Below are 21,793 nucleotides of genomic sequence, written 5' to 3'. Positions count from 1 at the left end.
CAAACCACATGATAAACAGTTGATGTTTTTTGTATATTTGGCTCAACGAGACGTTAAGGATTGAGACGAGGAATAAATTGAAACAGTTAGAGGGATACTGTCGGTGACAACGTATTTGTGTTGCAGATTACGTTTTGCATTTTCCAACACTTGCAATACGGGAATAAATAAACAATTATTTTCGTTGCTTATTGGAATTGAATCTTGTGAAAATTAAGTAGACGCAGACAGGTAGACAGAGTTACGTTAACATTTATCAAATCAAATCAATTTTATTCAAGTAAACTTCACAACGAAGCGTTTTTGAATCGTCGATATTAAAAAACTACCACCGTTTCGGAAAGCAGCCTCCAGCGAGACGAAACGGCAAGAAACTCGCATAGTTGCTCTTGTCAAATAAACAGATTTACAATGTTGTTTATTTACAATAATGAGAGCCCTGTGATGGAACCCGAGCCTAAATCTAGGCGTTTTTTTTTCTAAGACGAATTAATTAATTTAGTCTTAATAAACTTTTAAATTTCGTAAATGGTAAATTGGTTACATTTCCCGGTATCTTATTATATATGCGTATACCATTGCCCAAAAACGTTCTCTGTACCGTATGCAAACGGAAAGTAGGGGTTACAAGTTTATTCTTATTTCTTGTATTAATAGTATGTATATCAGCTTTTATGGAATACTTTTGTATATCCTTCTGTATAAACATTATATTATCATAAATATATTGTGAATACACCTATTAATACACCTATTACTTTAAATTTATCGCGTAATGATGTCCAAGAGCTAATATTGTAAATAGTTCGGATAGCTCTTTTCTGCAGAATAAATACTATTTCAATATCTGCTGCATTACCCCATAACAACATTCCATATGACATAGTACTGTGAAAATTACTAAAGTAAACTAGTCTAGCAGTACTTATGTCCGTGAGTTTTCTTATTGTTTTTATTGCATAAATGGCACTACTTAGTTTCCCTGCTAGGGCTTACAAATAGGTGCCCCACTGAAGTTTGGTGTCAAGGGTTATCCCTAGAAAGGCCGTCGACTCAACAAACTCAAGGCTTTCATTATTCAAAATGACGGCAGAAGAATTTGATTTGACATTTGGCAGAGAAAACAAAATACATTTAGTCTTTTTGGTATTTAATACCAAATTATTTATGTCAAACCAACCAAGAACCCGCGACAGAGCACTGCTTACAACGGCATAGTTGTTTATTTTTCTGTCGAGTTTTAAAATAAGGGATGTATCGTCTGCAAACAGTACAATGTCGCAAGTCTTATTTACAAAATAAGGTAAATCATTTATATATATTAAGAACAGGAAAGGTCCTAAAATTGAACCCTGTGGTACACCCATTAGCGCCAGAGCGCCATTTGATTTTGCACCGTTAACAACAACCTTCAAAACTCTTTCATTAAGGTAGGAGGAAATGAATTTCAATGCAGGGCCCTCGTTTCCATAATATTTAAATTTTTCTAGAAGAATATCATGCCTAACGCAATCCAAAGCTTTTGAGAAGTCACAAAAAACTCCAATAGCATTTTGTGATTTCTCCCACGCATCATAAATGTGCTCAACAAATGCTATACCCGCATCAGTAGTGGAGCGACCTTTAGTAAAACCGAATTGTTATAACGGTAGTGAACGGTAAGAGCCGAGATGGCCCAGTGGTTAGAACGCGTGCATTTTAACCGGCGATTTCGAGTTCAAACCCAGGCAAGCACCGCTGAATTTTTATATGCTTAATTTGTGTTTATAATTCATCTCGTGCTCGGCGGCGAAGGAAAACATCGTGAGGAAACCTGCATGTGTCTAATATCAAAGAAATTCTGCCACATGTGTATTCCACCAACACGCATTTACGCAAATTAACAGGCTGTTAATGTATGTATGTAATGAACGGTAAGATAAAATGTAAATGGACCAACGAACGCTCAGCGTAAACAGCAAACATAGCTTCTGTGCGCGTGACGCTTGTGTGAAATACTGTTTGTCAGTTTATTTATACAGTTTAAATTATTCTATACGTGTACGGAACATATGATTTCGTCCAATACTATTTCTTAATTACCCAATTTTTCCCTTCTTATGTATTTTCACAGCTCTTTCCGTACAAAGTTCTGGTTAATTAAAACGGCTAATTGAGTTCTGAGCCGTAAAGCCGTAACGTACGTAGTGACAAGAATAGAAGTGGCACTTCTGTGGGTGAATATATATTTTTAATTAAAACTACAACGGGTAATGCAAATGAAAATACATTTGATAAAATGTAAAATATTATTTGTAAATAGGCTAATAAGTTGAAAATGATTCCGGGAATATTGCTGGTGGTATTTTTTAAATAGGCAGATTGGCTAAATGATAAAGACAGCTCATTTTAAGTGTTTACCCGTGGCACTGTAAGAAATGTAAGAATCAATTTCTTACTTTGGCAATGCGCTTTTGACGCATGCCTTAGGGACTAGGATCTTATATCCCTTTTGCCTGTCCAAGTAATTAGTTAAGCTACCGCCAAATACTAAAAGAACACAGAAATACACTGTATTTATGTGTTCTGTTTAGCGTCCTGAAATTTCAGAGATGGAAAACATAAAAAAAGATTAAAACATTTTTATATTTGAAGAAAAATTAAGAAGAACCTTCTTTAAGAATAAGTAATAATTTAATTGGTGTATTTAATTATCATGAAAAATCTACTGTATTTGTTGCTAGTTGTTAGTTGAATCACATTCTGAACCGGTGGTAGCTTTAAATTTAATTTAATCCCGTAAAATGATAACTCAAAGGTGCTCATAAGACTGTACTCGAATAAAGTATATTTTGATTTATATATTAACTAGCGACCTTCTGAGGTAACAAACATTAATAAAAATACAGACGAATTGATAACCTCCTCCTTTTTGAAATCGGTTAAAAATGATGATTTAAAAGTTCTCATAAGACCCTTTTTGGATAACGTATATTTTGGTTTTAATAAAGACACAGCAAATATTTAATATACTTTCGTAAGCAAAAGGAAATATTGATTGTTATCGATGAAGATGCCGATATGATCTGACCCGTCCCGCCTTCGCACGGGTATCATGTGATTACATAAAATGTTCATACCGTAAGACAAATAACTCAGTCAGCATTTTATTTTCGACATCTTCAACTGTCCAAGTTACATTCCAGTCAATTTACATAAAAGCTTAATGAATTGTATGCTTCAACTTTCCTCATAAATAACTCTGTCCATTGGTGAACAACCTGTACAAACTTAGATGGTTGTTTTTAAATTTATCACGTTAAGACAAACAGACAGACGCGGCGGGTACTTAGCCTTATGTTGTGAGGCAAAATCAAAATATTCTTAATTAAAGAAGGCTGATACATACAGAAAACATTTTGAATTTAATCGTTATGTTATAGTGTTGAATTAGATTTAAAGCTACCACCGGTTCCGGAAGTAGATTCTATCGAGAAGAACCGGCAAGAAACTCAGTACTCATTTTAATTACAAAGTATGTTAGAGTAAGTGAGTATGCAGGTGAGATTGTTGTCTATTTTTTCCTTAAAGGAAGAGTTACAAGCACATATGCCCTCTTGTATAAGGCTTCCTTATTTTTAGTAACAGGAATTTTCTACAGCCACCCAAAAGGCACATTGACATTCCGACCACAGTCCATTAACAAATTTAGCCGACCTAGGTCGTCCCTAAGAGCCTCTCGTAATACTTATATTAAAGTTTGCATTAAAACTTCAATATAGATTAAATTCTCACAAAGACATACGTATATTTATGTGAGAAACAAAAATGAACTGTGAAACCAATTTATAAGTAAAAAAGTGTTTATTGAAAACAAAAGAAATTAATTATAACCAATTTCTAAACAATAAATTAACTTAAATTACGTAATCAAAGATAATAAAAACATGTGCAAGCCCGTCTCAGTAGGTACCACCTACTCATCAAATATTCTACCACCAAACAGCAATACTTACTATTGTTATGTTCCGGTTTGAAGGGTTGAATGAGTCGGTGTAATTATAGGCAAAAGCGATATAAAATCTTAGCACCCAAGGTTATGTAATGAATGGTTAATATTTCTCACAGCGCTAGAGTCTATGTGCGGTGGTGACCACTTACCATCAGGTAACTCATATGTTCGTCCGCTTACCTATGTTGCAAACAAGAACATGCTCATCTGAATATGAGTATCAATAAACATTTCAGGGTACTGATTGTGTCATGTTTGACACAGAACCACTTCTGATCGTTGACATTTGTTGACCATTATGAGCGCTTGTCATACTAGAAAAGTCCATAGCGCAGTGAGATAAAACCGGAAGGTAATTAAAAATATTACATTACATTTAATTATAAATTGAACGCTCCGTTCGAAATTTTTACGCAGTTTATCTTTTAATAGGCTACAATTTAATCCGTTTAACTTTCTATAACCCTACAAATTTTCCGTAGCATAAAACTATTATTATAAAATAAACTCTAAAGCTGCATTTTAAAACGATTTTTAATGGGCGGACTTATCCATGATGGTGTGTAATTCAAATTTAATTCAATTCTACCCGTGCTGAGTAGCAACTAGTCATACATGTAGATGTACCCCATCTATTAATAATATTTGACATATTATCGACTGGTAGATGTAAAAGCGTCTCGAGGATTTGATTATATAATTTGCCTCGGGAAATGTGTATTGGCTTTGTAGAGCGTGAACTTGATGTTAAATCTCGTTACACAATATTTGACTACATTGTAGTCCAAGAACATCATATCTGAGCATCTATAAAGTTTAATATGTCAGAATAAAATGATCACTGATCCTTTAGATCGAACATGATTGCGATTACGCTTATTCGATAGCTACTTGATTCATCATCATCCTCCTCCTGCCGTTATCCCAATTTACTTAGGGTCGGCACAGCATGTCTTCTTCTTCCATACTTCCCTATCTGACGTCATCTCACAAGTAATATTCTTTCCAGCCATATCATCTTTCACCACCCATCCATCTTTTCATTGGTCGTCCCCTTCACCTATATCCATCCACGTTCATGCTCAAGGCCTTCCTCACAATATGTTCCTCATTCCTCCGCATAACATGGCCATACCACGATAGCCGCCTTCCACATAACTTCTCGGTTACCGGTGCTACTTTCAAACTTCCTCTTATGTACTCATTCCTTACTCTATCCATTCGCGTAACCACACATTCCTCTCAACATTCTCCTCTCCGCTACGTGCAGTTGTCATTCATCAATCCGATAGCAACTTGATTGGTATGTTTATTTAATGTATATGATTTCCTTATTGCAAATGTCAACTCAAAAGAATAAAGTAAAGTAACAGCTTGTTGATATCCGACTGCGCCGCTAAGGCTTTCTTTTTTTGAGAAGACTTGGAAATCATTCCAACACTCTGCTACAATCCAGCAGATTTTTAGCGAAGAGCAGAGATTGAAAACGAGAAAAAAAATATGAAAACATATATCGGTTTGCCCGGGTTTGAACCCGTAATCTTCAAGTGTTCGAATCATTGACCTTCCCGGCTCATCAAAAGAATATCTGGAACATATCACTAAACGGTAAGATTAGTACTGCACAAATTTTTGATTTAAAAAAAACATATTGTAGAAACCTGCTTATGTTGTATTAAATCTCTCATAAATATAGGAAGTGAATTAAATCGTACTTTCTCCTTATCAAGAGAGAGACTTACCAGTGAAACATTTACGTAATGATTCTCATGATGATTATGAACCCATAACCTTTGGGTAGACTCCGTGTAGTTTACCCACTAAGCAATCGCGGCTCATCTAATACGTTCAGATTATTCTCTCAAAGCGCCACTAGCTTGCACTGGAGTTAATATCACGAACCCACAAAAATGCAGATGTAAACTTGAGCTACCCTCGAGGTAGCGATATTAAATTCTCTATCGCCTTACTGACAAATCTTTTTGAAGGCTTCCCAATATATCAAAGATAAAATTTAGTTTACTTAAAGATAAAGATAAATATTATAACTCGACTACCGAAAAATTATACATAAAATTACCGAATATTCTTAAGAATTCGTTTCTTCATAATCGGTTATATACCAATTCTCATATTATTTATAAATAACTGTTTATGAGTCATTTGTAGAATCAATAATGACGAATTTCCATATATTTTCTCATGCTTCATTTGACCGCCTTAAGACATTAATTTAGGAAAATAAATTCACGTGTTATTTGGAATTCCTGTGCAAAATTTAATTCAGTTTGACTTAATGGTTTAGACTCAGACAGAGGTTTGTCAGTCAGACTTATTTTTAAGTCGATTATAAAAGAGGTATAAAATTTATGTTTGCAGACCGTCCAGAATTCCAACGGATAAAATTCGTACTAATTACTATAAAACTGGTCATGAATGTTAGCGACGTTATGTCATTAATGACATAATCTACACGAACTACCTAACTGCCTCTAGGAGAATTTCAACATTAACATGTCAAATGTGGTCGGTACTTGTCGGCATTCCAACCGTAATGAGATTATTTTAGAACAAACTGATCTCGTTATGTATATTCCATGAACACCCCGGACATCAGATATCGCTGCTAATATTTTTTTAGATGTAATTTGAACCGAAGTACTGTACTCGTTTTTGCCAGCGATTTACATAAAAAAAAACGCCCTGTCAAAAAACAAAATAAAAACAAATAATTGAAGAGCTACATACACATTTTAACATTTAAAAAAGTAACTATGATGCCATATTGAAAATATAGTTAATGTCACTCGGGATGATACATACCTACATCATACATCCAAATCAGGTAAATAAAAGTTATGGTGGGACAAATAAACTCACATACACACAAATATGAATCCAAAAAAAACACTAAACTTCTTTTCTGTTAGATATATTTATAACAATTATTGACTTTAATACTAAGATAAATTACAACGTCTCTTCATTAAGCAATGTCCTGAACAAACTTATTCTTGTTAAAGTACTTAGTTGTAGCTTACAGAACAATAGTACAAGTACATATCGAAACCTTAGTTCGAAGCGATCCCTCATGCTTAGTTTCAGGGTTAGTTCAATTGCAACTAGCGCGTAGTTTGGACTTGAAAGTTGGTACCACACCTGCTACACGACTTAATCTCTTATACACAATAACTTTATAACATGCAACTCCGCCGCGTAAAGAAAGTATTATACAAATGGTCCTTATGAAATATACTTTATAACAAGCAAGCAAGAAATATTATAAAATTGACATCAAATTACTTTTTAAATCATTATAAAATAATACAAGAATAAAAAAAGCTTTGTTGGCACCCGCGACTACACTCGCGTTTTAAAGGTTAATTTTAAGGTTAATTTTCAGATATAAAAGAAGTCGTATGTCCTTCCTCGTGGTTCAAGTTTGCTTCACACCAAATTTTAAAAATTTCATGATGATCTGTTGAATAGGTAAGGCGCGTAAGCGAGTATAATGCAATTCAATAAATTTACTTTTTTATTTATAAAGTTAGTTAAGAGCTGTTACCCGTGACTTCGTCGGGGAGTTGAATCGGGTATTGTTAACAATTTCATTTTATTTTCCACGAAACTTTGATAACTTTTCTAAAATAAAAGTTACTAAAGTTTCTCCATAAAACATGAGTTAGTTTAGTGTAAGTCCCGACAAAATCGGCCTAGCCGTTTTTAAAATTAAAGATGCAACAGACAGGCTGTGAGACAAACATTTTAGAAATTATTTTATATTGTATTATATAAATACCTGCATGTATAAGATTGGTAAAAAGCTGACATGGCAAACATACACCTAAAATTTTATTAGTATAAATATAACACCACGCTACGTTCCAAGCGGGCGGAGCAGTAACGTCTTACTGCGTAAGTAGAAGCTAATGGTGATAAAACCTATAATAAGAAAAACAATTTTATAAAGACATGACATTACATGACATGACAAAATTAACAATATCTACAGATTTCATGTTATATATACTTTAAGGCTCGAACTAAATCCAAGTGACAGAAAAAGTCCCAATCTCCCTCCACAACAAAATCAACTTGACATTTATTGTACAGATGAAACCGGTGGAATATTTTAAAGGAATACGAGAGCAATAATTCTATTACATAGATTATAAACTATTTCGCCATTTCAAGTCACTGAGTGAACTGATTTCCCAAAGGTACGGATTCGGTGCTATCAATATGACATTAAATCATATTTTCATTTCTGGAATACCTAATACTGTTTGAAATATTAAATTGTTATACGAGTATAGATATATATATCGCAGAGTTGCTCCCTTGTCGGTCCGGTATCTAGCATAGACAGTTTCAGATCATGAAGTCCCGAGATCGAATACCGGGTCAGGATCAGCTAAATTTGTTGGGTTTTTCGTCAGAAGTTAATGAGAGAGCGGAAAAATAGTATCCTGAGCAGTTTATTTGGTTTTCATTGTAGATAGCTTTTTTTTTAAAGAATAATAGCAACGCCCCAAATTAATTAAGGAATTACTAATATTCCTATTTATAGGAAGTGGCCCTTAGACCATTGCTATTGACAGTTACTTGGTGGTACGGTTTTATGCATTCATGTTTAAGATTTTAGTGAGTCAGTTTAATAGCAACCAGAAGAGACAAATCGACATTTTAGTTCCCAAGGTTAGTACCGCATTGAATATGCAAAGGAGGGTTAAATTAAATTATTTTATTTAATATTTATTATTGCCTTCTTATCATTCTTATGTCTATTAATAGTGGTGATGATTGCCTACCTTTTTTAAATAATAAATACATCGTGAGGAAACCTGTAAATGCTAATAAAAACACCATACTATGTATGTGACTCCCAGTAGATTTGTTCTGGTTCACACCAAGCTTTACGTTGTGGTATACAATAATTTAGAAATCTTTTTTTTTCTACAGGTATTTGTATCAAAAGGTTCTTAAGGGTAAACCCAAAACTTTATAATTTGTTTTTGCTTTCAGTACAGTATTGCAAAATTCAATTCGAAAAGTGTTTTTGTTTGAAAAAGTTGGATTTCTTTTCTATTTAAGACCTTAAACGTTTCTGCTTGGAATGAGTAATTGTTTTACAAAATGGATTCAAGTCATCATAATATGAAGATGGATATTGTATACTAAATGTAAAATCGTCTTTTTTCAGTAAAATTACAAGTTTTTTGAGGAGTTTCCAGCTTTTGTCATACTTTCAGAGGTTAGGTGAACTTCCAGTTGGCAATTTATTTATACTTCCTTCCTTCACTTCGGGCTGCCACTTAGCAATTTCTTAACTGAACTTCATCATATTCAATTGACTTTATAGGCTAGCCACTAGACCAAAGAATAATAAGAAGAAAGAACAAAGATCTGCTAGAACCCCGCCTCCACTATCATCAAAAAGTGATAATTCTCGACTATAATTTAATGATCTTACACTATGAGACTCCATCAGAGTTTAATATTTATGATAAAATCCATAGTCTATTCTGATTAAACTCACTCAATAAATGCCGAGCTGTATCGATACATTACTTTTTTAATCAATTCAAATCTTTTAAAATTTTTCGTGAATGTAATTAAGTTAGTCATTTAATCACATTTATAAATTTAAATAGTATTACTGAATTTTAATTTTATACTACCCACTCTAATTCTTAAGCCCACGTACAAATAACCTTATAAGCTAAAATAGAGACAAAAATATATTAGATAACATAACAAAACAGTCATGATTATTTCATCAAAATCAGATTAAAGTTGATAAAGTAATAATGGTGGTTTACAATTAGACAATGAATTGGAGACATGAAATATGAAAGGATTTAACTACCTTAAACCTAAAAGTTCCAGATTCAACTCTCACTAAGGCGTTTGTTTAATTATTTGAAATCTGCGTGGAAATAATTATTACAAATTAAAAATAAAGCGAAGCGAGGTATCTTCTCAGTTAAACATAAATTTGCCAATATTTTGTGAACGGCTTTAAAGAACAGGTTACCCATATCCATTTTATTCCTAAGTATATAAACATTTTAAGCAATAATAACTGATTATTAATATAAGCAGCTATCAGTAAAATTTAAAATCCTCAATTTTGGTCTCGCACGACAAACATATTTTTTCCACTGTGTATGGTCTATCTGAAAAATAAGTATTTGAAATTACCACATTATTAAGTAAAAAAAATCGGAATAAGCCACCAAACTTTTTTTGGCTCGACAATGTAATTACTATCTGTTAAATTATTTCGAAAGAAATATCTCAAAACTCACCGCAGAACACTGTAGTGTCAAAAAGCTATATGCGACATTGAGTATAATAATTATAACACTTAAAGCATATATGACTATACGCACCAAAATAGCGTATTACCGTAAGGCGTTTTACGACAATTCAACAAGCGGGTTCATAAAGAATAACTCTGTATCTATCACATATTAAAAGGGCAATTTTCATAAAAACCCTAAATTTAATTTACCTATATTAAACCATTTATTTGAAGGGATTCCTGACTCTAATCTGGCAGAAGCTATCGCCTCTCTCATTGCGAAGGGCACTACCACTGACAAACAAAGAGGTGGCTCACTAGTTGCTGAAAACAAACAAATATACTTCGATAATTTGATAAAAGAAACAAACGCGCCAACTTTATTATCTTGGTATGCCTGACAGCTACGCTTGATACTCGCCAAATGTCATACTAGTATACTAGTTTGTATTGCGAGTATTTTTATCGATGTGTTCTTAGCTTTGCCGGTCTATCCAGACATATAAATAACAATCAAAGAAATATACATGTAATATATAGAGATTCCACTTCTAGAGATTCACAGAAAATTAAATTTTATGGTATGGTATGGTGGTTTAAATAATACCCCTAAACAATTAAAGCTATTTATAAAATTAAATTTGTATATATGAACTAAATAATTTTTGTTTGTACATTTTGTTCCAAGAATAGCATCATAGCTGTAAGATTTCTCCCGAAAGTATATTCTAAAGTCCTGCGGTATATCCGTGGCTTGTGGTACATAGTAATTCCAAGATCGATCGGTGAGCAGTTCACCAGTGCTATAATTGTACACCAATTCTTCAGATGTCATATAACCCAGTCCCTGTACGAACGCACCTTCAATCTGAAAATTGTAATCATAAAACAGGTATATTATACTAAAAACAAAATATCACAGAACAAAAATAATTTGTATAATAAGTATGTTTTTATTACTTACTTGCCCGATATCAATTAATGGATTAATACTACGACCTACGTCTTCTAATAAATCAACTCTCAGGATTTCAGATTCACCTGTTAGTACATCGATTTCAACTTCAGCTAAGATCGCACCAAAAACATTGTTGTTCTTATATACGTCATCAAATGTAGCGAGTCCATTTGCTTGTAAATTAATTCCTAGTTCATATGCTCTTGCAATTAATTGTTCCCAAGTTGGGTTACCCATATCTGTTCTTAAAGGTTCTAATCGTTCTAGCAATTCCTTGCAACATCTTGTAACTCCTAAAGCAACATTTTGGGATGCCAAACTCGCAACAGTACATGAATTATTCGGATTGGCCATTGTGTTGCTGGCCTTAACTTTTATTTTACTTACAGGAATTTTCAAGAAATATGCACAAACTTGAATTGCTTTAGTGTTAATGCCTTGACCTAATTCAACCCCTCCGTGAGTTATTGCAACTGACCCATCGCCGCTGTAGACTGATAGTGTGATATTTAATATATAAGGGAAGGTGCTGTTCCATCTCATAAGAGCAAATCTTAAGCCTCGTTTATTCCATCTATTTTCTGAATTAAATTTGTCTTTTGCTTTTTTCCTTTCTATGTAATTTGAATCATTTATAAGAGTATTGGTCATTTCAATAAGGTCACCAAATTCTTTGTCTAGGTTATTTAGGCGAACTGTTAAAGGATCTAAGTCCAATTCGTAAGCTATTCGTTCCATGATTGTTTCAGCGGCAGAAATTGCTTCCAATGTCCCTGGAAATGTAATTAACGTACATCTATAAATTATATAAAGAGCCTTTAAATATTACAGTGCTGGTGTAGAGCCTCTTCTCCTTTTCAGAAGAAGGTTAAGAGTTTGTTTAACTATGCTGCTCAGAGACAGGTCGGTGGATACACGTATGTTAGATGTTTATCTGTCTCATACATGACTTTTTTCATTTTCTTTCACCGCTAAGACGACGAGACGAAAACGAGACGAATTGTAAATTCAAATTAAACACATGAAAATTCAGTGGTGCTTGTGCAGTATTGAACTCGCAGAATCATGTGTTCTACCTTAATAGTTAATTGTATGTTGGAATCACATAAGACATCATATCAATGGGACTCTGTGATCTGTAATAAATAAATGTTGCTCTCTATGAAAACGATATATTCTTCTCTATAAAACTGCAGCCTTTGCCTCACGGTTAGGCAAAGGCTGCAATGATAAGTGCAAAGATAGGTGCTTATCAATAATAATTCATTAATTCAACGCAATGAATATATTAAAGTTTTTTTTTACCTGGAGAACGAAACCAAGTATTCGAAGGAGTATCAGAAATAGCATTGAAACATCTAAAATTCCACCTTGCCTTGTCATAGCAATTGTAATAGTTTCCTTCGGTGATACGTATAAGAAGTTCGTTGACAATATAACCATTATCATCATAAATGTCATAATTCAAGTACTGAATAACACCTTCACTATTAACACCTATCTAAAAGAAATAAAATGATTATATCATTGATTTTCGTGCACAGTAAATTTATTCCCATACATACATAATCAGCCTGTAAATTTCCCACTGCTGGGCTAAGGCCTCCTCTCCCGTTTGAGGAGAAGGTATGGAGCATATTCCACCACGCTGCTCCAATGCGGGTTGGTGGAATACACATGTGGCAGAATTTCGTTGAAATTAGACACATGCAGGTTTCTTCACGATGTTTTCCTTCACCGCCGAGCACGAGATGAATTATAAACACAAATTAAGCACATGAAAATTCAGTGGTGCCTGCCTGGGTTTGAACCCGAAATAATCGGTTAAGATGCACGCGTTCTAACCACTGGGCCATCTCATTTATTCCCATGCACCTTGATATTAAATGTGTATTGACGCGGGTGAGACCAAATTGTATGCGCAGAGTATTCTATATAGCGTATACATTGTTGCTATATAATGTTATAATAATAAGATAAATAAATAGGGATATATTTATATAAAGCGACACTTTATTTCATATTATATTTTATAAATAGTACGCTGTTTACTTACTTCATAATTCGTTGAAGAAGGCATTCGTTTACCAATTGCACGAGTTTGGATTCTTAATGGCATGAGGAATCTACAAGGTCGGTTCAGTTTGTAGGTAGCGATACTACAAGCCGTAGTTATAAGATTCTGTCTTGACAATTTCAATCCAAAACTTCCTCCAACTCGATGAACTTCCATGTCGACCCTGTATTTTATAAGTTTAACTTTAAATAATAATAATAATTTTAAAAACATTGAAGCAATTTTGATTTGTCATATATTTTCTTATTTAAATATATTATAATTCAAATGTTACGATTCTGTACCTGCTTTGATCGATGTTCAAGCACCGTGCCGACATCCTTTGAGCAGCAGCCAAGTAGTGTGACGTGGGAATAACTTTAATTCCTTCTTCAGTTGGCCAAGAAACACATGACAAATTTTCCAAACAAAAATGATATTGCCCAAATATAGTTTGATCGTCTTTAATAACTTTGACCACATCGTTACCTTTATGAGTTGCATTTATACATGAGAATAATGATACTTGACTAGGATCATTTTTAACATTCCTTATATCTATTTTGGGTTGACGTACGTTACTGTACTTAACCTTTACCAATAATCGAGCTCTGTTAGCTATATCATAAGATTCTGCTACGATAATTCCTAAAGGTTGGTTGTAATAAAAAACTTCACCATCACATAGTATCTCTTCGTTCGTAATACTATCTTGGTCTTCAGGTGGTGTAAATGAATTGACGCCAGGGATATCTTTTGCTGTATAGAAGGCTATAACGCCAGGGAAATTCTGAAATCGGTTTTATATATAATATTAACATCTTTGCTATTGTTAATTTTTTTTTCTTATTCATATTACCTACCAAAGCTTCAGTGGCATCTATAATGTCTATATTTCCTCTTGCGATAGTTGTGAGGACAAACGTAGCAAACACTTCTCTAGGTAGAGACGGATGATCATCAACGTACTTTGCCTCTCCCGCGCACTGGTGCTATTAATTTTAGTATGCATATTATTAAAATAAGCTGATTCTGTGTAAGGGTATATTTTATAAATGTTTTTTTTTTTTTTTAATATATTGAATTCGTAGATTTTTAACAATATTAACTTACCAATGCTTCCACCTTAGGTATTGGTTCATTAAGAGGCCATATATTTGGATCAGTTGGAAACGACTGCGACGCAGTGGAAACTGGACGCGTTTGATGAAGTTTTATCTTTCCGGATTTGTAACGCGAGTGCAATATGTTTTGGGGAGAGAGATATAAAAGACCCTGTAAAAGTTTTTTGTAATAATATCAAATATAAAAATAGTTAATTTATATTGCTTCAAAATCATTTTAAAAATATGATGTATTTGTCTGGATTTAGCTATTAATAAAAAAAATCCTGTAACAAAATACTCAGTATGGGTCGTCATTCAAAACCTGAAATTGCTTTACAAATTACTTTTTGACTTGTTTTGTGTTAGAAATATATAAAAAATTAATACGTTTTCACCTTATAAAAGAGTCCTATTGCCAGCTGTTTTCTATATTGAACTGAGGGTTCAGGTGGAAGATCAGTTACCACAAGTTCGTCGGAGAGTATGTTGATGGTTTGTTGCAAAGTATTGTTATTGAAGAGCATTTTTCCAATGATGAATTTCTCTGTTTTTGTAGCTCGTGAAAAGTTTGAAGACAATCCACCGAATACAATTCTAGATTTTAATACTTTGTTATCGTCCACATTTAGCTTATAAAGAAACGCTGCATTGACAATTGCATGTGCATTTCGGGATTTTGCTGATACCTATAATTTTTTATCACGTATTAATAATAAGAATGAGTTTTCTTTCAAAACTGAATCTGTTCTCATATAAAGACGCGTTAAAGAAGATACCTTGTAAGTAACCAACTTGTAAGCAGTATTTAATGGAGGCATTAAAACATTTAAAATTATTTTTCCTCTCATGTTTTCATTTAGAAATTTTTCCATAGTTACTGTTTTCGTAACACCATCAGCAGATCCTAAAATAAAATGAAAAATAAATATAGCTTGTTTTAATGAATTATAATAAAACCATTATTCAGTCAGAAGGCCTGGTTATTCCAGAGAATGGAATTGCAATTCATTAGCTCTATTGCCCCATTCTACGCGGTCATGGTTCTTGATTCCTTTTTATTTCATAAACCTGTTAAGGCAATCCGTAGTTAAAATTCTTATGTAAATAAATGATAAAAATAATACGATAATTTGGTACATTTACTTATCGTCAGCTGAGCTCCGACTGCTTGGAGAAGGAGAAAAATATCAGATGAGAAGTCACGATACATATGTTTTATCATTAAGTTTCCCGCTATCGTTCCTTGCTGAAACAATCAAATATATTTACACTTACTCTGAATTTGAGTCAGACCTTGAACAGGTATGACTGAATAATTTATTATTTATGTATAATAAACTATGTAATCTTACATTTCTTATAGCAACGTTGGCTACTAGTTGAATATGTTCATTTATAACTTTCAGGTAACCAAAATATTCAATATCAGATGCATCAGCAAATATATCTATTAATTCAGTCAGTGTTGTTCCAGCACCCACAACCATGTTTTGGTCAAAATAGAAACCTTTCAGATCACATATAGCAGTGACATCTATTAAAATACGAGGATATTCTACAATTGGACGAACTCCTAAAAAGAGAGTTTTATTAAAAAAATATGTTCAGTCTAGCGAAAATTTCCATTTCATTCCAATTAGACTTTGTGTATTTAAAATTGAAGTGCTAATGTTACCTTTTCCAGTATTGCCCGCAACAAGCATATAAGAATCACTTCCTTCTTTTCGTAATATATTAAAGATATCTTCAACTGAGTTTACTCTAAACCATTTTCTGTTATCTTTTAAATCTATTTGAATATTAATTTCTCCCAAACTATCTTCAGACACAAAACACCAAGCGTTACCTTTTATGTTATTTTTCAAAAATATCTCACTAGTTTTATTACATAGGGTAATATCTTCTATATCCATTATTTTATTTGGCTCTGGCGCATCACTGGCAAACTTCTTGAATGCTTCCAAAATAGTTCTGTATCCAGTGCACCTGCATATATTACTGGATAGCTGCTGTTCTATTTCTATCATAGTTTTTCTTTTGTTCTTCAATAAACTGTATCATTTTTGTTTATTGTAAATATGAATATTAGTTAGTTAGTTATTAGTTTATTATTAAAATAACGATAATTTTATAAAAATATATTCATTTTCAATTCTTATTTGTTTAATATAATATATCATATTGTGTTAACAAGGGTTGCTCTACCATCAATGGGGGTCGAGCTTATTACGCATATATATGAAGCCGAATTTTTTTTGTGACTTATCCAAAGTACTCGATTATCATATTACAATATGAAACTCTAGTCAACAAATGAACCTAATATTGAATTGGAGTGTACTCTTCATCTTCAAATTCTTAATATAATATATATTTTCCGTACGAAGTCGAGGGCAGTTACTTTCTTCGTGAACTAATGACGGTTACAAAACAACAACACACATTTAAGTTATTGAATTAAATTTTAAAGAAAAATAACTTAATATTTCTTACGTTAAAATTGTTAAAAATAATAAATTACAGTTCGGCAGCGTTCCTATTTAAATAAGAAGAAAAAGCACCATCAAATGGAAAACGATACTTCTCAAACACCTGATCTGGTCTGATTTAAGTATCGCTTTCAAGGTACTAAAAATTTAAAGTAATTAAATAAACATATGTATATCTCGGTTTTTTGTATTTTTTTTGTTAAATTTAGTCTTAATATTAATGATATCACTTAACATAATCTACATGAATAAGTTTTGAAAGCCACAGGCTTATATAGTAAGGGTCGTGTGCCTAAAGTAAAGGTAGGACCGACCGCATTATCCCGTTGAAAAGCAATTTGCAACGCTCACACTCAATTAAAGGATTTAGGGGATTGTATAATATGGAGACCAATTCGCGTAGCCTCCAATGCAATTTGTTACTACGGTAATGATCGAGGTTTCGAACACATAACTTTATTCCGTATTTTAGTGTGCGTGTGGTACATTTCAACATTCTCAGACTGTTATAATATTATATTCATGTCCATAACATTATGTCTTAGTTAGTTAACCTCGGTTGTCCAGTATTCATGACGTCTCGGATTTGTCTAGTTTGTCAAGTTAAATTGATTGTTTCTTACACACCAGAAATCTCAGTAGCAGACCTGGTAAGAATTATTTCATCTTACGATCTGGTTCTACAGAAAGCACATAAATAAATTAGACCTGTGCTTGGTTTCTTGAATTTGATAGCCCCATTGATTATGAAAGTGGGTTCCCAAGTATCACTTGAGTGATACTTGGGAACCCACTTTTATATGAGTATTGGATATTAAATCAGTTAATCTTGGTACTTCCATATTGTTGTAGTTTAATGTAAATTCCTTTAAAATTGTTAAATAAAATATACTTACTTATACATGGACATGACGAAGCCGGGACTACAGTAGCCACATTGAGTACCGTTCGTCTCTGCGAGCGTCCTTTGCAAAGGATGGTAACCATCCAGTCGGTTACCAACCTTCTCAATAGTTGTAACCTCCCAGCCATGACAAGATGGCACTGATACCATACACTAAGAAATAAATTGCTTTTCTGTTAATAACCTTAGGCTAATTGTATGTTTGTTCAGATATATCTTAAATAGTATTTTGATGGCACTTGCTATCAACAAACTACCAATGTATTTAGAATCAAATATAACTTATTCAAGACTCTTGGTAAAGTAAAAGTGCCGAATAATATTATGATTACTATTACTTTTTATTCAGGTTAGGTAATTCAAGCTTGTATCAATTAAAACAACTGACTATATCGAACTATAATTTATACTTTACTCAATATTTGTTACTCGCAGTTACGTTACTTAATAGACAAAATGAAAAATATCAAGGATTTAAAAAAAAAACCATGTAATCTGAGAAAAAAGTAGGGTTGCCATCGTCGTTTTAAATATAATTACAGTTTGCATTTTAAATAAATTTTATGATAGACCGAATGACATAGATGATCGTTTCACTATAAAATTGTGCCATCACATGCATCAGTTTTTACTAAAACTTTTACAAATTGTACGTTGTATTTTATTTTGCCTTCCTATCCTTGATGGTAGGACTTGATATAAATCCTACTTGTAGCTACCCAGACAGGTAGCTATCACTCACTCATCAGGTATTCCACCCTTCGTCTGAAGGGTAAATTTGCCTTTATAACAACAGGCACAAGGGAGATGGCGTTCCGAAGCTTGACCATTTGTGGTTAAAATTTGTCACTGTGCGAGTATCTATGGGTGGTGGTGATTACCAACTGTCAGTGTCATACGTGGCACACGTATGTCCGTCCGTCTATATACCTCACTACATACTATAAAACAAAGTCGCTTCCCGCTGTCTGTCCCTGTGTATGCTTAGATCTTTAAAGCTACGGAACGGATTTTGCGGATGCGGTTTTTTTAATAGACAGAGTGATTCTGGAGAAACACTGATAACTTTAGAGATTTCTAATGTGATGTAAATAAACACAGGCTGAACTCAACGAGACCGATCATAATAACGTACTACAGTCTTGTTATATAGAATTCAATAGTTATGAAAGCTATCTTACAGAATTAACCGCTTCTGGCGGTGACCCTGGTGATTTTATGACGCTTATGATACATGCTCCGCATCCACCTTCCAGGCACATATATTTGGTTCCTCGCAGTTCCAGATATCTTCTCAGGAACTCGAGCAGTGTTGTAGTGGAACTGACATTACCGCCAACTAATAAAATATTTATAACAAATTTAAATTTCATTTTTATGAATATTTTATCTTTTAAAATGACATCGAAATTTATGACAATTCCTCAACGAGATCCGGTTGCCTTAGATTAGTATTTAAATAACCTGCTGTATGTATTTAAAATAATGATCATTATTTTTACATTACATTAGACATAAAGTAAGATATGTTGACAATTACATGGAAAATGTTACATTGGTATTAAATGTTTTAATTGTAAAATGTTTGTAAAAAGGTTGTTAAGTATAAATGGGAGCTCATATTGTATTAAACAAGGGTGACGTTATACTGAAGTAACAAAAGTGAATACAGATCGATTGCGACTGAAAATACACTTATTTCGATATACTATAAATAACTAAAGTATTTGACATTTTAAAGATGTCAGGTGAAAATTGAATCGCGAAGAAGTTTGATTTTTTTAAAATGTCATTAGGATAATAAAATGTAAAATATACTTTCTAGAAGATGTTGCTTATTACCGACTCTATCCGATCGTATAACAATCGTATTAATATCCGGTTAAAAACCAAATAGACCACTTGAAGGTAAATTATCACCAACGCCCTTAGACATTGGCGCTGTAAGAAACATTAACCATTTCTTACATCCCCAATGCACCACCAACATTGGAAACTAAGATGTTATGTCCCTTGTGCCGGTTTTTGCGGCCCTTAAAATGTTTAAGCTGAGTAGAACGGGTTTTGGAAATCTAATAAAACTTTTAATAGATTTTCTTAATAATTAATTGATATATCAATCCAAATATTCGTGAAATATATTAAAGTTGACATCATCTCATATAAAAGAACAATGTTAAGAGCCGGAGCCGTCGCGGATATATGTATTATAAAGAGAAGGAATATACTGTATATAATATTGAATCTATAATTATACAAGTCTTTTGATCGATATAATATTTATTAAAAAAATACTTAATTAGTGATTTTTTCCCAAGTTTTCGAGCCTCATACAAATTGAACAAGGGTATATTAAAAAAAAAAAAAACACATTCGTATAGTATTCTCTGATATTTCGCATCATGAATCGAGTAATTATTTTTTTAATAATAATTATAATTGTGACAACATATAATTTATTAAATATTTTAAGTATTACTTACTTGAATATTCTGATCCGTTTACTTTAAATTGTACCGAATCCATGCCTGCGTTACTAGACATCAATATCGGTTATGATTTCTGTTTTATTACTATATAACTTTTTATTAATATAACTTTTTATTAATATAACTTCGTCACTATTGGCGAATCATATAAACATTATTGATAACGTGTCTACGAAATTAAATACAAGAGAACCATTCTTTATTTAAATTGTTTTTTTTTATGTATACAAGTGCAATGACATAATGCCGAATTCCACTTGATAGTAAATAATTTATTTTTCTCTTTTTGTTTTACTGTTAATATTAAGTAGGAGATTTTTTATCAATATGGTTAAATTTTTTCTTTGTGTATGATTCGGGTTAACTATTCTGATGATTATTTGTTGAGAGATAAGTTATCTCGAGTGTGGTTTCATTTAAATTTTATAAAAAATATCCAACCCTAAATGAATCTCAGATGTACGTTGCTGTGGTATTATGAGCTGGCTTGTAAACAGGTTATAGTTTTGTACTGAAACATTCGTACGAGTACTTATTTAAGCGCAGGAGAGGTTATGCTTCTATTTTTAGATTTATTTTGCAGTGAACACGTTCGATTCCATCATTAAGTGCCATAGATTGTAACTACATTTATTTCACAACAATATTTTTGAGAGTAAAAAATTGAAAATTGTAAAGGAAATTATCTAAACTCTGAATGGAAGATGTTTTGGCTGAATGTCATAGACACCTCTGATTGACCGGCCTCACTTAGTAAAAAGGCTAGGATTTCAATTTAGTGGCAAAATAAGCTAGTAATAATACATATATGTATATATTTAGCTCTCTTTTGCAACTAACTTCGCATTGTCATGTTTTGGCGTAATTTACGTTTCACCATCATATTTAACAAGCCATGTGTAACTTCAAAAGTATAGGAGAAGACAACTAACCACCAGACCCATTTGCTCGTCTGCTTTACTAAAATCACTTTAAAATAAGCTCCGCCCATACCGAGCCAGTAGACATTAAAAGCTATTATGTTAAAGTGTAGAACAAAGAAATGAATAGAAAGCGCATGGCACTAAATTAGTGGTTGAATGGTTATTTCAAGGTACCGAGGTGAAATTGCAGCTTCGTATAAAAGTGGTTTTATTTCTAAAGCTGCTATCCGGAACTGTTCACGCAGGGGAGATGGTACATTCGGAAAGAAAAATACTTTCGACCGCGAAAAAAGAAATGAAAATGGCGTCGCCATTGTGGAACTAAAAGCAATGTCAATTGCCTTCTCGTTGAAGACTTCCTAGTTTTTTCTCATTATCTGATGAGATTTTGTTTCAATATTTGCCTCATTAACCTCAATGTTCTTAATATATTGGAGATATTGAACTGCTCTGTATAATTATATAAACATTATAATACTTACTCTCGTCGTCAGAATTAATGGCACTCTGACACAATCACTGATCTCTGGTTAGTTACTGTAGCCAACCCAAACAACAACAAGATCCCAA

The 21,793-nt window shown here is 32.9% G+C and overlaps 1 protein-coding gene across 1 annotated transcript; it reads right to left on the bottom strand.

Annotated features, from left to right (window-relative positions):
- Positions 1-9,413: 9,413 nt before the first annotated feature.
- Positions 9,414-20,388, bottom strand: LOC113394728 (xanthine dehydrogenase/oxidase-like). The gene is made up of 17 exons (XM_064217117.1): positions 20,295-20,388; positions 18,993-19,150; positions 17,804-17,964; positions 16,094-16,470; positions 15,771-15,991; positions 15,562-15,664; positions 15,195-15,322; positions 14,814-15,104; positions 14,426-14,587; positions 14,176-14,304; positions 13,618-14,102; positions 13,313-13,496; positions 12,562-12,757; positions 11,263-12,029; positions 10,974-11,166; positions 10,509-10,622; positions 9,414-10,170 (listed from the first exon to the last, which is right to left on the bottom strand). The coding sequence occupies exons 1-17, from the start codon at positions 20,353-20,355 to the stop codon at positions 10,100-10,102; spliced, it is 3,801 nt and encodes a 1,266-aa protein (XP_064073187.1). The 5' UTR covers positions 20,356-20,388; the 3' UTR covers positions 9,414-10,099.
- Positions 20,389-21,793: the final 1,405 nt, after the last annotated feature.

The sequence above is a fragment of the Vanessa tameamea genome, chromosome 15 (genome assembly GCF_037043105.1).
Source record: "Vanessa tameamea isolate UH-Manoa-2023 chromosome 15, ilVanTame1 primary haplotype, whole genome shotgun sequence".
NCBI classification, from domain to species: Eukaryota; Metazoa; Arthropoda; class Insecta; order Lepidoptera; family Nymphalidae; genus Vanessa; species Vanessa tameamea.
This window is presented reverse-complemented; position numbering and strand designations above follow the sequence as displayed.